General features: G+C 47.5%; 1 protein-coding gene across 4 annotated transcripts in view; it reads left to right on the top strand.

Moving 5' to 3' along the window:
- The first annotated feature begins 9,538 nt into the window (after positions 1-9,538).
- Fam171a1 (family with sequence similarity 171 member A1) overlaps positions 9,539-13,956 on the top strand; it is a 126,642-nt gene continuing 122,224 nt past the window's right edge. The window contains exon 1 of one of the 4 annotated variants that reach the window (XM_076572708.1): positions 9,539-9,593. Coding sequence is in view for 2 of the 4 variants with exons in the window: in XM_076572706.1 (XP_076428821.1) it covers positions 13,332-13,428 (97 nt within the window). In the remaining 2 variants the exon portion in view is untranslated. Of the gene's footprint in view, positions 9,594-13,183; positions 13,429-13,956 lie in introns of those variants that run through there. The other 3 variants (XM_076572706.1, XM_076572705.1, XM_076572707.1) reach the window with 3 other exon arrangements.

The following is a 13,956-nucleotide window of genomic DNA, read 5'->3' on the forward strand; positions in this document are numbered from 1 at the left end:
CTAAAATTAACCCTCCTAGAGTTCCATGGCATCTGCCCTGCCAAACGCACTGATAAGAGTCTGTTGGGCCTGTGTGAGTGAACGGTAGGCACTTGGTCACAGTCTCTTAGTTGATCCTCAGAGGGATCTGCTCCATGAGATGAAACAGGAAGATGAATAGGATCCGGTCCAGCTGCTGACCCCACAGACATGGCCCTGGGTGGTAAGTCCCAGCCCCAGAGGCCAACAGTACCTTTGTGAACTACCAAAAGTATAATTTCAAATACCAAAATTTAGAAATTTAGCCACCAAATATTTGCATAATTCTATGATTTGATTTTTTTAAGCAACATATTACATCGTCACTGAACACAGAAGAGATAAAAGCTTGACTATGGAACACTTAGAGAACTCAACTCTCTGACCAAAACAAGGCTGCTTACCCTCATTGTTCTTCCCTTGGCTCTGGGAATGAACAAAGGAAATACAGGGGAGAGGCATTTGGAACTTTTAAATAACAGATAACATCGTCTTTCCCTGATGATTCAGAAGCAAGCAGAACAAGAAGGCATCAAACTGTTACAGACAGTGCTAGGAGCCCGTCTTATAGCAGAGGACATGCTGCAAGTCCAGACATGCTGCACTTTGTAAACTGTCAATACCTTCAAAGGGAGCATAAAAGGAAACAGCGTTTTTGAAAGTGGTGCACAGTGCTGCATACCTGCCCTCCTAGAACTTGGAGGTGGAAGCAGGAGCATCAGGAATTCAAGAACATCCTCAGCTACACAGAAGTTTGGCCAGCTGAGCCTCTGAAAGACACCATCTCGAACAAAACACGACTCGTGGAAGGGGCTGTGCGTGGTGCTCAGTGGCAAAGCATCTCCCTAATTCGCCCAAGGCTCTGAGTTCAGGCTCTAAACACAGGAAAAATAAAGTTAAATTTAAATGTATGTTTGTAATTGTTTGTCTTGACCCAACAATTCCAAGGACTCTCTCTGGGAAAATAAGTAGTTAAGTCCTGGATATTTTTTTGCATTATTGCTTGCAACAACAATAAAAAGCAATACTTAGATATAATATTAAGCAAATGATATTCCTGTAATATGGAATACTATGAAGGCATCAGTGTAATGTTGAAAGTTTGTGGCTTTCTTGGCCTGAGAGGATAGGTATAACAGTAGGTAGGTGTCAAGGCTTCAAAGAAACCTTGTACACTAACTCATTTCTAAGAATTCATCATCATACAAAAATCAAACAGATTCCTGGTTTTTAGCACAGTGGTGGATTCTACAGTAAAACACTAGCAAAATGAAGGCCTACTGGATGGGATTGGCTAAGTATATATGCTACCACCACTTAATAGAGCCAGACAGGCTTGAACGTTACACTGTCAGTTTATCTGTGGTACATAGAAAGCTAAACTATACTATTAATAGAAAAAGAGTTAATGTGGGATTCTACCTTTGAAAATCTATAGAAAATGTGCCCTCTTCATGTAACCATCTTTGATTCTCTTCAAGCCTTGCATTGATTGGAGGAGACTTACACAATGGAGGACAGTCTATTTCATTAAAGTCTACCAATGCAAAAGTTAATGCAAAACACACTGCTCAAAGAAACATCCTGAGTATTGGACCACACATCTGGGCACCCTACAGCCCAGACAATTTGATGCATGAAATTAACTATCAAAATGTATAAGGATATGGATACATACATGTCCGTGTGTGTGTGTGTGTGTGTGTGTGTGTGTGTGTGTGTGTGTGAAGATGAGAAAAACAAAGAAAAGCAAGGTCACAATAAACAGCAGTCATTTCAGTTGAAGGAGGCCAGAAGGCAATTTGGGAAGGGCACAATGATCTGAGCCCTAGCTCTCATTTCGGATAGTGTGTCCCTTATCTAAAAATAATTCAATAGACATTCACAACCCGGCCGGGCCGGTGGTAAGTATGCATGTAAGAGACTGACTGTGTGCACATGAGATTCCAAGTTACTTCCTTCTCTCTTTATACTTTAACTTTCAACATCTTCTGTGTTCCCATGACAACAATGTGTTTCTTCTGTAATCAGTGCATAATGTTGCCTTTGATAAGCTCCATTGGTACATGGGGAGGCTTATCAGCTAAGCACCAAAACCTGGTATTTGGAACTCACCAGGTCAGACCGGCCACTGTTTTTATTTCAATAGAGAAGGTTCAGCCTTGAATTTCTCATTTGGGTTTTACTTACTTATTGGAAGTACAGCAAGCCTAAGGCTTGTTTGAGAATTCTTGTGTCTTCTTTTATTTTCATTATCTTACATATTTGAGTGCATAGCATCACCTTCACCCCTGTGCATGAAGGTAGATGCTTAACAATGCTTATTTTTCAGCCATTAAAAAAACCCACATGTGCCGGGCAGTGGTGGTGCATGCCTTTAATCTCAGCTCTTAGGAGGCAGAGCCAGGAGGATCTCTGTGAGTTCAAGGCTAACCTGGGCTACAGAGTGAGTTCCAGGAAAGGCACAAAGCTACACAGAGAAACCCTGTCTCAAAACACAAACAAACAAAAAAATGTTCCACCCTTCTCAGATTCTCACCCACTAACCTACATCTTCCTGTATTTCCAGAAGAGTCATAAATAAATGTTCCATGTGCCACACTGGTGAAATTTCCTCTTGTCCCCTCCCCTCTTCAGACCTTCTTCGGCTCCTTCTCTTTATAATTTCCTGCCTTCCAACTCTCAGGACCTGAGACTGGTGCTTGCCTTGGGGACCGATTTCATAGCTGTAGGAGAGAGGTTTGTTTACCTCTCATTCGCCCTTGGCTCAGTGATTTTAGTATAACCAACAGGGCGTGAGGAGGCTCTCTGGAGTTCATTCCTCTTCAGCTGGGCCCCCGAGCCCCTAGTGATGCTGTATGCCTGCTGGCTCCCCAGCCAGACAGCCTCTTTCTTCCTTCTCAAGGACAGATGGTGTGCTCAGTGGGGGAGTCATCCAACAGATGTGAGCAACTATGTTCAGGTTGTGGGGGGAGAGGCAAAGGCTTCTCCTCCCGGGAAACATCTTACGACCTGTTTCCACATCCCAGCATTTAGCAGAGGCCAGTCTTGTTCTGACTAGGGCCACATTTCATATGTAATAGGAGGTGTGGGATTCTGCAGCTGTCTAAAAGGTGGTGGTTTCCAACTCGCTTAGTGCCTCACACCGCTTTTTCGAGATGCTGTTTCTGAGAGAAGGACTTTGGATCCTTGCAAAACCACCGTCAACTGTTTGAATCTTAACTGTTACCCATGGACCCCTGTTCTGAATGGTGCTATTTTAGGGGCAGTGGAGTCTGTTTTGAGGGAAATGGGGCCTGGCTGGCAGAAGTAGCTCACTAGGGTGGAACTTTGAAGATTATACCTACTTCCGGTCCTGATTTTCTGTTTCCTATTCTGTATATTGTGAACAACACACACACCTAATGCTTTTCCCACCACACACTCCCCCACCTCACACTCCCCCACCACACACTCCCCACCTGACACACTCCTCCACCTGACACACTCCTCCACCTGACACACTCCCCCACCACGTACTTTTCCACCATGTCGCCCCTGCCATGCCTTCCCCACCAAGACTGATTGAAATCTCTCTGAAACTGTGAGCCACAATACATGCCCCCAAGTTGTTCCCTCTGATAACAAGAAGCTAATACATTCACAAAGCAAGTTCTGGTCTCTTCTATACTGAGGAATGCTAGTTTATTCCAAATCTCTATACTGTAATTCTACTGAAATCTTTGAAGTAGAACATATTTCTTTTTTTTAAGTGTATGTGTGCATGTGTGCGTGCACGTGTGTGTGTGTGTGTGTGTGTGTGTGTGTGTGTGTGTCTGTCTGTCTGTCTGTCTGTCTGTCTGTCTGTGTTCATCCTGAGTGCATTTGTGGAGTCCAGATGTTCACATTTGTTGTCTTCCTTTGTCACTTCCCATCCCATTTTTTTGAGACAGTTCTTTCACTGAACCTGGAGCTTGCCATTTCCAATAAATTAGCTCTCCAGTGAGCTCCTAAGCTCTGATTGTCTCCACCCTTTAGTGGTAGGATTACAGATACACATGTACCTGGGCCTGGTGTCTGACATGGGAGCCTGGGATTCTATTATAGCAGGAACTTTACTCACTAAAACTCTTCCCCAGACCCTGGAACACATTAGTTCACCAGTCATCTTGACTCTCTATACTTTAACAATAGGAAGAGTACTCTTTTAATCCTTCATCCATGTTCCCCTTTTCCTATTCCTGTCCATATCGTTCTCTATGTAAGATCTATTCCTGTATTGTGTTCAGTCTTTGTGGGGAGGCTGGCTCCCACTTTTTCCCAGGGTACTCTTAAGGAGAGAAGTGTAAGAAATATTTAAATAGAAAGACAGTGTGGAGAAGACAGGCAGAAATGCGGGATAGCTTCCAGAGGACCTGGACCAATATCCACCAGCCCCTTCTGTCTCTTCTAAAGGGCTTTTCATAGGAATGCCAAGGGGTGGGGCGAAAAACCTCCCCCCGGCACAGCCAAGTGCAGACCCTTCCAAATACCTAATGCAGCCCTGCTGGGTAAAGCAAGCTCAGATCTCACTAGGAAACCTCTGTGGGCCCCCACAAGTCTTCAGATTTTGCAATGCATTGTTTGGTCCTCAGAAACTATTTGGGAATATCTACTGACAAATGTTCCCATAACTGATCTGCACAGACATCATCTGATTTTCCTTGTCCTTCACCCACCGCAGGTGTGATCTGGAACTCCCACTGAGGATTAAATTTAGGGCTTTACTTCTCCGTCTGCCCAACTTCTAGGGCCTTGCAATCAAGCCTCCCATTCTTATGTTCCTGGTTCTTTGTTGATCAGCCCTTCCTTCCTCTGTTACAGAAGCTTTGGAGACAGGAAAAATCACAGTTTCCTGCTTTGCTTGTTTATTATGCTTAATTAACTTCTCTGTGGTGAGTTCTATGTTTACTGGCCAGTATGATATCCATCTTTTAAAATGTAATCTCCAACCGTGCTTGGTTCTAAAATATCTAATGTATTAGATCTGGTTTCTGTGATTCTCAATCTCTCTCTCTCTCTCTCTCTCTCTCTCTCTCTCTCTCTCTCTCTCTCTCTCTCTCTCACACACACACACACACACACACACACACACACACACACAGGACTCCTATATATTACCCCGAAGGCAACTCACCAAGTGGTGGTGGGTTGTGAATTCTTGTGCACAAAAACAAGTATGTAGAGAAACCAAAAGAGAAAACTATGGTGGGTGGGTTAAATTTCAACCCATAATAAAAATGTTTACTCTAATACACCAAAAGTTGTCATGTTTTTAGGGGCTTTCATTTGGTGTGAACTAGGCTACTGGCCACAGATGTCATAGATGCTGGGATGTTGATTTTGTATGGAAAGGGATGTGGATGTGGGTGAACTCACATGAGAATGTCCATGAGGGTCGAAGGTTGACATCAGAGTCTTCAATCATTTCTATTTATTTAGATAAGTCCTCACTGAACCTCAAACTTGTCATTTCAGCTAGACTGACTAGCCAGCAAGGCCCCAGGATCTGCCTGTCCCCACTCCTCAGTGTTGGGGTACAGGCACAACACCACAACACCAGCTTTTTAAAAACATGGATGCTGGGAATCCAGACTCAGGTCTACATGCTTGTACGCTGGGTACTCTGCCCAACGAGCTTGCTTCCCAGCCCTGTCATGTGTTCGACCTACATCACAGAAGGACTCTGGTCTTCTGGAATATAGTTCTCACTGTGAAAGCAATCATGGTCAAGGACTTGAGGAACTAATTCAGTACCACCTCATCCAGCAAGCAGCATCCAGAGCCAATGAACCATGGCTGCCCACTATTTCTGATCTCTAAATTGCCTGGATTCTTTTGACTTTAAGTGTGGAAAGTCTACTTCAAAATGACTGAAAGATAAAGAAAAGGAACGATTAGATTGGCATGTGGAGAAATCCCAGAAAGAGGTAGCTTCAGATGCTGGCCGGGTTACAGGGCGGGTCCCCCTCTTTCCCTCTCTTACTTCTGCTTCCTTCTCTTCGGGTCCAGGCTTGAGTTCTTACCTCATAGAAGCAGAAAGGCTGCCAACAGCTGCTGGCTTCAGCCTCTCTCTCATCAATTCCAGTTGGAAAAGCTTGCCTCTCTCCAATGTTCTTTTTTAAAGGTTTGGGACTAAGTCTCGCTGTCTGAGTCATACTCTGGCCCTCTGAAACAGTTGCAAGTGTGCCTCGGGTGCAGCACAGTGTGGCGTTTGTGGGTGCTGCCGTCAATCTTGCATTTGATAACGGACACAAATCTTGCTAAGGAATCGACCCTTTCTCCCCTCAGCTAAGGTGACTTAGGGTTAGTCCAAAGGTGGAAATTAGCACATCCATCTTTATCTCTAGCTACAGTTCAGAACCAGATGCCAGGTTTAGCTCAAGACTGGAGGAGCGGCGCCTGTCTAACTGAGGAGAGATGGCTGAAGAGTAGCAATTGATGACTGACTGGGTCTGGCGATATGACTCAGTGCTTAAGAGTACTTGCTGGCCTTGGGGAGGATCTGGCCATGCACGTGCACATGAACACACACACACACACACACACACACACACATACACACACACACATGCACGCACACACATAGGCACACTCAGCACAAATAATGCAAATAAAGTAACTCTTGGAGTTGGAGAGATGACTCAGCAGTTAAGAGCACTTGTTGCTCTTCCAGAAGACGGGAGTTGGTTTCCCAGTATACAACTGACTGGAACTTCCAGTTCCAGGGGTCCAATACCTTTCTCTAGCCTCTACAGGCAGTCATATGTGTGTGGCATATATAGACACCAACACACACATATGTTGTAAAAAAAAAAAATAAATAATCTTTAGGGAAAAAAATAACAATAGTAGTGACATGGAAAGTTCTAGGAGGTGAGATGAGCTCAAAATAGGGTCGTGTCTTGACTTTACTTACCTAAACTTTGGGTTCATGGTTAGAACTCCATAAATATTTGCCAATTTATTGATTTGTTCAGGATAGCAAACTTATAGCATTTTTAGAATAGGGAGAAGGAAATGTTTGCTTCACTGTAAGATGGGATTTCTCCACTTCAACTCATAGGTTTTGGTTTGATTTCTTTTATTAAAGTACTGGAGATTGAACGCGGGTCCTCCAGCATTCTAGCCAGGTGCTCTACCACTGAGCTACATCGCCAGAGACTGTCAGCTACCAACGATCTCCTTTGTGCCAAGCATTTTTTTTTCTTGGCACTAAAAGGATGGCAGTAAACTGTATAAAATCCCTGCTCTCGGGGAGTTGATAGACTAGTGGAGGTGATGAGCGCACACCTCACGAAGCTGAGTAAATAAGTACAACTATCGGGGGCTTGGGAGATAGCTCAGCTGGTAAAGTGCCTGCCCTGTAGGCAGAAAGACGTGAGTTCAGATCCCAGGCATCCGTATAAAAGCCAGGTGCAGTGGCTTTAACCCTGGTGCTGGAGCACAAAAACAGGAGGATCCCTGGAGCTCACTGGCCAGCCAGCCAGTCAAGCTGAATCAACAGGCTACAGGTTCAAAGACCCTGTCTCGAAGAAAAAAAAAAATAGAAAAGAAAGAAAAAGTAGTGGGGAGCATGTGTGATTGAGGAAGACACCTGACACTGACTTCCACACACATGCATATGTACAGATACTTGTACAGGTATGTGCATGGGCTGTCATTCCTTGGGCACTATCCACGTTGTTTTTTAAGACAGGATCTCCCACTGGCCTGGAACTCACCAAATAGGCGAGACTGTGTGCCCAACAAGCCCAACGGACTCACCTGCCTCCCAATGCTAGAATTACGAGCATGTACATCTCACTCAGCTTTTTACGTGGGTTTCAGTGATCGAAGGCAGGCTCTTCTTCGACTAAGTTATCTCTCTATCTTCTTCAAGTCTCTCTCTCTCTCTCTCTCTCTCTCTCTCTCTCTCTCTCTCTCTCTCCCTCTCTCTGTGTGTGTGTGTGTGTGTGTGTGTGTGTGTGTGTGTGTGTGATATCAACATCTCATCCCCTGCTCCTATCTCCAAATCCAGATCCAGGGTCACAGCCAGACTACCTCACAGTTAGAATGGCAACACTCACTGTCCCTCCTCCCTTGAGCCCACTTTGTTGGAGAGAGCAAGTCAGGGAGTCAGAGAAAAGCAGAACCGAGAACCTCTCCTTGGCATTCAAAAGCTCTCATTGACCTGAAAAGAACTGCTGAGCAGATTGGTTTCCCGTTGGCACTAGGCCCGGATGCTCTGCCCAATGGTAAAATCTATTGATCAAGGACCTGCAAAGTATCCCAGACTCCTTAGCTTCTGTGGGTCACAGGAGGGAGAACACTATCCAGGGACCGACAGGTACAGAAGCAGAGATTCACATCCGCTGCCTCCTCTGTAGTTACAATGCTCCCACAAAGCTGCCTCCATGCATTCATTCACAGAACTCTGCTGGGTGACATGCCTGTCCTGGCTGGGGAGCTACGTGAAGGAAAGAAAGTAGTAGCTTGTCTAAGAAAGAAAGACTCTGTAGGAAAGGCACAGGATTGACATAGAGATCTGAGCCCCACATAAGAGACCAAAATGAGTGTTCACCTAAATACAGAAGTCCCCCAACAGTGGTCCCCTTACTTTTCATTGATTTATATTTTTGGTTGTGAGCCTAGCCTTTAACGGCTGAGCCATCTCTCCAGTCCACTTTTCATTTATTTAATTATTGATTTTGAGACAGGCTCTCATGTAGCCCAAACTGATCTCAGATTCACCATGTAGCCAAGAATTCACCTTGAATTCTTGATCCTCCAGACTGTACCTCCCAAATACTGGGACTAAAAGCATATACCACCACATCTAGTTTTATGCAGTGCTGGGGGGTAAAATCCAGGACTTGCTGCGTCTTAGACAAGCATTCTACCATCTGAAGTACATCCACAGCCTTCACCATTCCTTTTGTTTAAGTGGTTAGAAAGGGGTTTAGACTTAAGTGCTAGGCCCTTACAGTTCCTAACTTTGGGTACATTTAATCTAAACTGTAATCAAAATGCCAGCAAACAGCACTCCTCCGAGCCACACTTCCTGACCTGTGCATGCTCCTAAGTAGCTGTTTGCGAGCAGCTTCTGATTCAGGGGTGGGGGAATCTGGGGCAGGGTCTAGCAGAGGAAGTGTGGAAAACATAATGGCTCTCCAAGTGGACTCAGACAATTAAAATCCCACCACAGGGGTGCCAACCCCAGGAAAGAGCTCTGCAGAACAAATAATCTTGTGCTAAGAAACCTTGACGCACAGTTCTAAAGTCAAGGCCTCCGGAAAATTTGGACAGGAAAAAGTTCTGCATGTAGCTTGCTCTTTTGGCACAAGCCTCAAAAACTGAAATAAAATACTGCACACTCAAGCGACTTCAAGTAAGTACAGTCATAAGTCATTTACTCAAACAATGAGCAATTTTAATAAGGGCAACAGGAAAAGTTCTAGAAGGAAAGAACACTCCCGACTTCCATTGTTCTGTGAACACGCCCTCTTAAGCACATCCCCCCCCCCCCCCCCCGCAGTTGCTGAGTGGGTGTCTGAGGATCGGAACATGAGAAAAAGGTAAAACCAACTTCTTTTTATTCCAGTAAAGAATCAGTGTGATTATTTCATTCTTACATAATGCTGGATGCATGATTCGCAAATGTATTTGCTTGTGCAATGACGCAGAATTTGTGGGGGTTTTTTAGCCTCCCACCCAAGAGACTAGAAAATATCCATGAGATGAGAGAAGGCTTCTCTGGGTTGGCTTTCTTCTTGGCTTGGGGACTGGCTTGCGGAGACCGTCTGCAATTCATTTAACCTCTTTCTGTTTCTCAGGGCCATTTGCAAAACAGGATGGGGTGGTGGTCCCCAAACTGTTTTTCTGTTTTTTTATGATTAGAAACTATGTAGACCTCGGTGTTGCTAGGAAGTTACATAGACTTTAAAGGCCAGATTCTCCGTGAGAGCTTTGTTACACACACAGTAACGGTGACGGTAATATTAATAACCATCACATTCAAACATCTGTGCTTAGGACTGTAGTTTTTATTAAGCCTTCTTGTTCCTTTAAATGTTCTAGAACTATACAGCAGCAGCTCACACACCAGTGGCCTGAGTGAACCAACAAGGCTTAGAAAAATTATGTAGAACAGATGTGTTTGCTCTCGGAAACATGATTTGAAATCATGATAAACTCCTAAGGTATTACTAAAGGCCCTGTGTGCTCCTTCCACAGTTTCCCAGACTACAGCATCTTATACATCAGAAGTGCACCATCAAAGCCCAGAAATGGACACCGACCCCATACTGGGAACTAGACTCAGACCTCACTGGACCTGAGTGGTTAAAACATTTGGACATTGCTGGTAGTGATGAGCCATTTGCTTTCAATTTGTTCTTGGAGGTGACATGCTTTAGGCAGCTTGAGCTTGCAATCAACAGACCCGTGTTATATTTGTGGTAAATTATTTAATAGCACTGAATCTTGTGTTCTCATTTATAAAATAGAAACAGTATCAATCAAAGAAGCCATTATGAGGAAATACTCCAGTCCAGTGAGTGGCATATATTAAGAATCCCCTGGGCTGTGGAGATGGCTTCAGCAGTTGGTGGAGTGCTTGTAAGTGGCCTTGTAAGCAAGCACAAGGGCCTGGATTCAGCCCCCAGAACTCATAACAAAGCTGTGTGGTGCCATGCACTGAGGGAGGCAGACCCAGGCATCCCTGAGGTTTGTTGACCAGGTAGCTTACCCAGGTAAGTCATTTCTAGGTAAAAGTGAGTAGACCCTGTCTCAGAAACAAAGGTGGACCACGTCCTAAAGGCTACATCAAAGATGATGTGTACATGTACCCACCACACATGTACACACAAACATCCCTAATTCGGAATTTATCAGGTAGGGGTGTGTGTGTGTGTGTGTGTGTGTGTGTGTGTGTGTGTGTGTGTGTGTGTGCACGTGCGTGCATGCGCAGGGGCAAGGTTTCCATGGTGCATGTGGCAGTCAGAGCAGAGTCTTAGGTGTGGGCCCTAACCCTTCCACCTTGCACGGTCTCCTGGTTTTTCTTACTCTGTGCACTAGGCTAGCCAGCTCATGAGCTCCTGGAAATTCCCATCTCCACTTCCTGTCTTGCCTTAGGAACACTGGGGTGTTACTGAGTCCAGCTTTTAACGAGTTCTGGAGACTCAGGCTGTCACTCACACAGCAAGTACTTTACCTACTGAGCCGTCTCCTCAGCTCTCGCAGAGTGTTCTAATGGATGAGCTTCAACTCTGGAGAGGTTTCCTTTTAATCACTCCTCTTAGCAGTAGCCATCCCCCACCCAGCCATCTCCCTCCTCTGTACCCTGGGTCCCTGTGGGCTGGCACCCACAAGTAGGAATTGAGGGCTCAGCATGCCTTTCATCTCCTTCCCCTAGCTAGGAGTTGGATCTGGAATAACAGTAAGGTGGCTGTAACCCTAGCGTGAAAGGGTGAGGCTGTCCCTAATAGCTGGCTTTCTTTCTGTCTTCCTGATTATCTGTTGCCTGTATACAGTTTATATATAGTGTAGCTCGGGCCAGGGAGGTAACTATCAAACCCACATGGACATTGCCATCTCCAAGTTTGTATTGTGTATCAGAAGAATTTGTTTATGAAAAGTCGACAGACAAGCCCCACCCTTCATTGTCTTTCTGGTGCATTAACTGCCTGCCAACACTTAATAAAATTGCAGCGATGAACCCCCTTTTGGCCTCTTGTTCTGGAAGCAGTTCTCGGCACACCGTGATTCTGGAGCAGATTTCCTCAGAGCTGAGGTCCCCAGCAAGGGGACTGTGAGGGTCACTGCGGTGCTGGTTGGGGATGCATTAGAGGGAATGGGGCATGAGGGTTTTTTATGGGGAAACACACAGGCAAGGCTGTAGATAGAAAGGGAACATGTGGTCTCGAAGGTGGCATTCTTTGACTTAGGACAGTCTGGAGATTTGGGCAAAGAGCTCTCTGACTTTGGAACAGAACTGATTTTATTAGAATCTTCTTCTGCTACTGTTTCTTCTCCCTGGATGCCAAGGTGGCAGGAGCTTGACAGGATTCATCACATCACACCCGTAATCAGGAACAGGGAGAAACAGATGCATGCATGTTAGTGCTCAGCTCGTTCTGTCTCTGCCTCTGTCTCTGTCTCTGTCTGTCTCTGCCTCTGTCTCTGTCTCTCTCTCTCTTTAATGGTTTTTCGAGACAGGGTTTCTCTGTGTAGTTTTGTGCCTTTTCCTGGATCTCATTCTGTAGACCAGAGCTGGCCTCGAACTCAGGGATTAAAGGCGAGAGCCACCACTGTCCGGCTCTGTTTTCCCTGCTCTTATGCACTTCAGAATTCTCCTGCCTAGGGAATGGTGCCACTCACAGTGGGCAGATCTTCCTACCTCAGTTAACACAATCCAGATTGTCTCCCACAGACATGCTTATGGGCCAACCCAACACACACACACACACACACACACACACACACACACACACACACACACACACACACACTGCTTCTTGGTTATAAACAATTGTTCGTCCATGCTGAGTCTCAAGTCCAGCAAAATGTATCTCCCTTACTACAAAATCCCGCTGTTACAGTCCCTATTGCAATGCTCCTGAAATAGTCCCACCCACCCCCCTTGTGTTTTAACACACCATTGAATTTTTTTCATAAAACAAAGGTGAGGAGGGGGAGAAATCACCCAGTGAAAACTTCCTTACCCTTCCCTCCCAATGCTATACAAGCAGGATTGAACCTGTGGCACTGGGCTTTCTGCAGTCGGGTTAGGTATTATTATCCTACCGGTAAGACTGGCTGTCAAATCTACCCCGGGGGAAGTCAGATTAGTGGCTCGGACAGCTGCAGGATGGGAGGTCACATCCTAGACTTGATTGCTTCCTATGGACCCGCAGGTAACCGAGCATGACGTCGAAAGCCTCGGGCCTGCGGGAACCGCTGCGGGGAATGGGAGCCCCGGGGCGCTCAGCGCAGGGGTCGGGGGACGCGGGGGGAGAGGGGGAGACTCCCGCAGCGCGGCGGCCGCCAGATGGCACCACGGGCCCGGGGCCCATGCGCTCCCGCGGGCGCGGGGCGGGGCAGGAAGGGGTTAAGGCGCCGGCAGAGCGGCCGCGGCGGTCGGGGGAAGCCCGGCGCGGGGCGCGGAGGAGGGAGCGGCCGGCTGCGGGGCCCCGGCCAATCGGGCGGCTGGCCGGGCGCGCGGAGCCACAGCGCCATGGAAGGAGGCGCGGCGCCCGGCCGCCCGTGACCGAGAGTGGCGAGCCCGAGCGGCCCGCGGCGCCCGCGGCGCGGAGATGAGCAGGTCCGCCGCGCTGCTGCTCTGCCTGCTCGGCTGCCACGTTTGGAAGGCGGTCACCAAGACGCTGCGGGAACCCGGCGCGGGAGCCCAAGGTCGGTGGGCGGCGGCGGCGGCGGGGCCGGGGGCCGCTTTTGTGTCGCGCCCGGGCCTGGCGCGGCAGCGGTGGCGGCTGGACCCGGGCCGCATTGTGGCGGAGGCCCAGCAGCTCGACCTGCACCGCGGTCCTGCAGCCCCCACGTCGCGATACCCGGGGGGCGGCGCCGCCCCGGGAACACGCTGGGCCCGCGGCGCAGATGCTCCCTGGGGATCTGGGTGGCACCAGCTGCTCTGGCTGCCGCCTAGGTGGCAGCCTCTGGTGACTCTTCTGCTTACATCCGAGGCGCTTTCCTTTATGCATGACTCGGACACGCGGCTCCATAGCCCCTGCCGCGGGAAAGGGCGACGTGGGGCTCACTGTCCTCTCTGCTTCCCTGTCCGGGGTCCCTGAGCTCCGGTCCTGGAGTCCCAGCACGAAGGCTGCGCCTGTCCCTTTTGTTGTAGCAGGGAGGGGGGCGACCGCCGCCCTGGGGTGCCCCCTGTGCCCTGGGGACCCTAGGTCTGCTGCCGCAGTTTAGGAAAGT

This window comes from Peromyscus maniculatus, chromosome 5 (genome assembly GCF_049852395.1).
Source record: "Peromyscus maniculatus bairdii isolate BWxNUB_F1_BW_parent chromosome 5, HU_Pman_BW_mat_3.1, whole genome shotgun sequence".
NCBI lineage: Eukaryota > Metazoa > Chordata > Mammalia > Rodentia > Cricetidae > Peromyscus > Peromyscus maniculatus.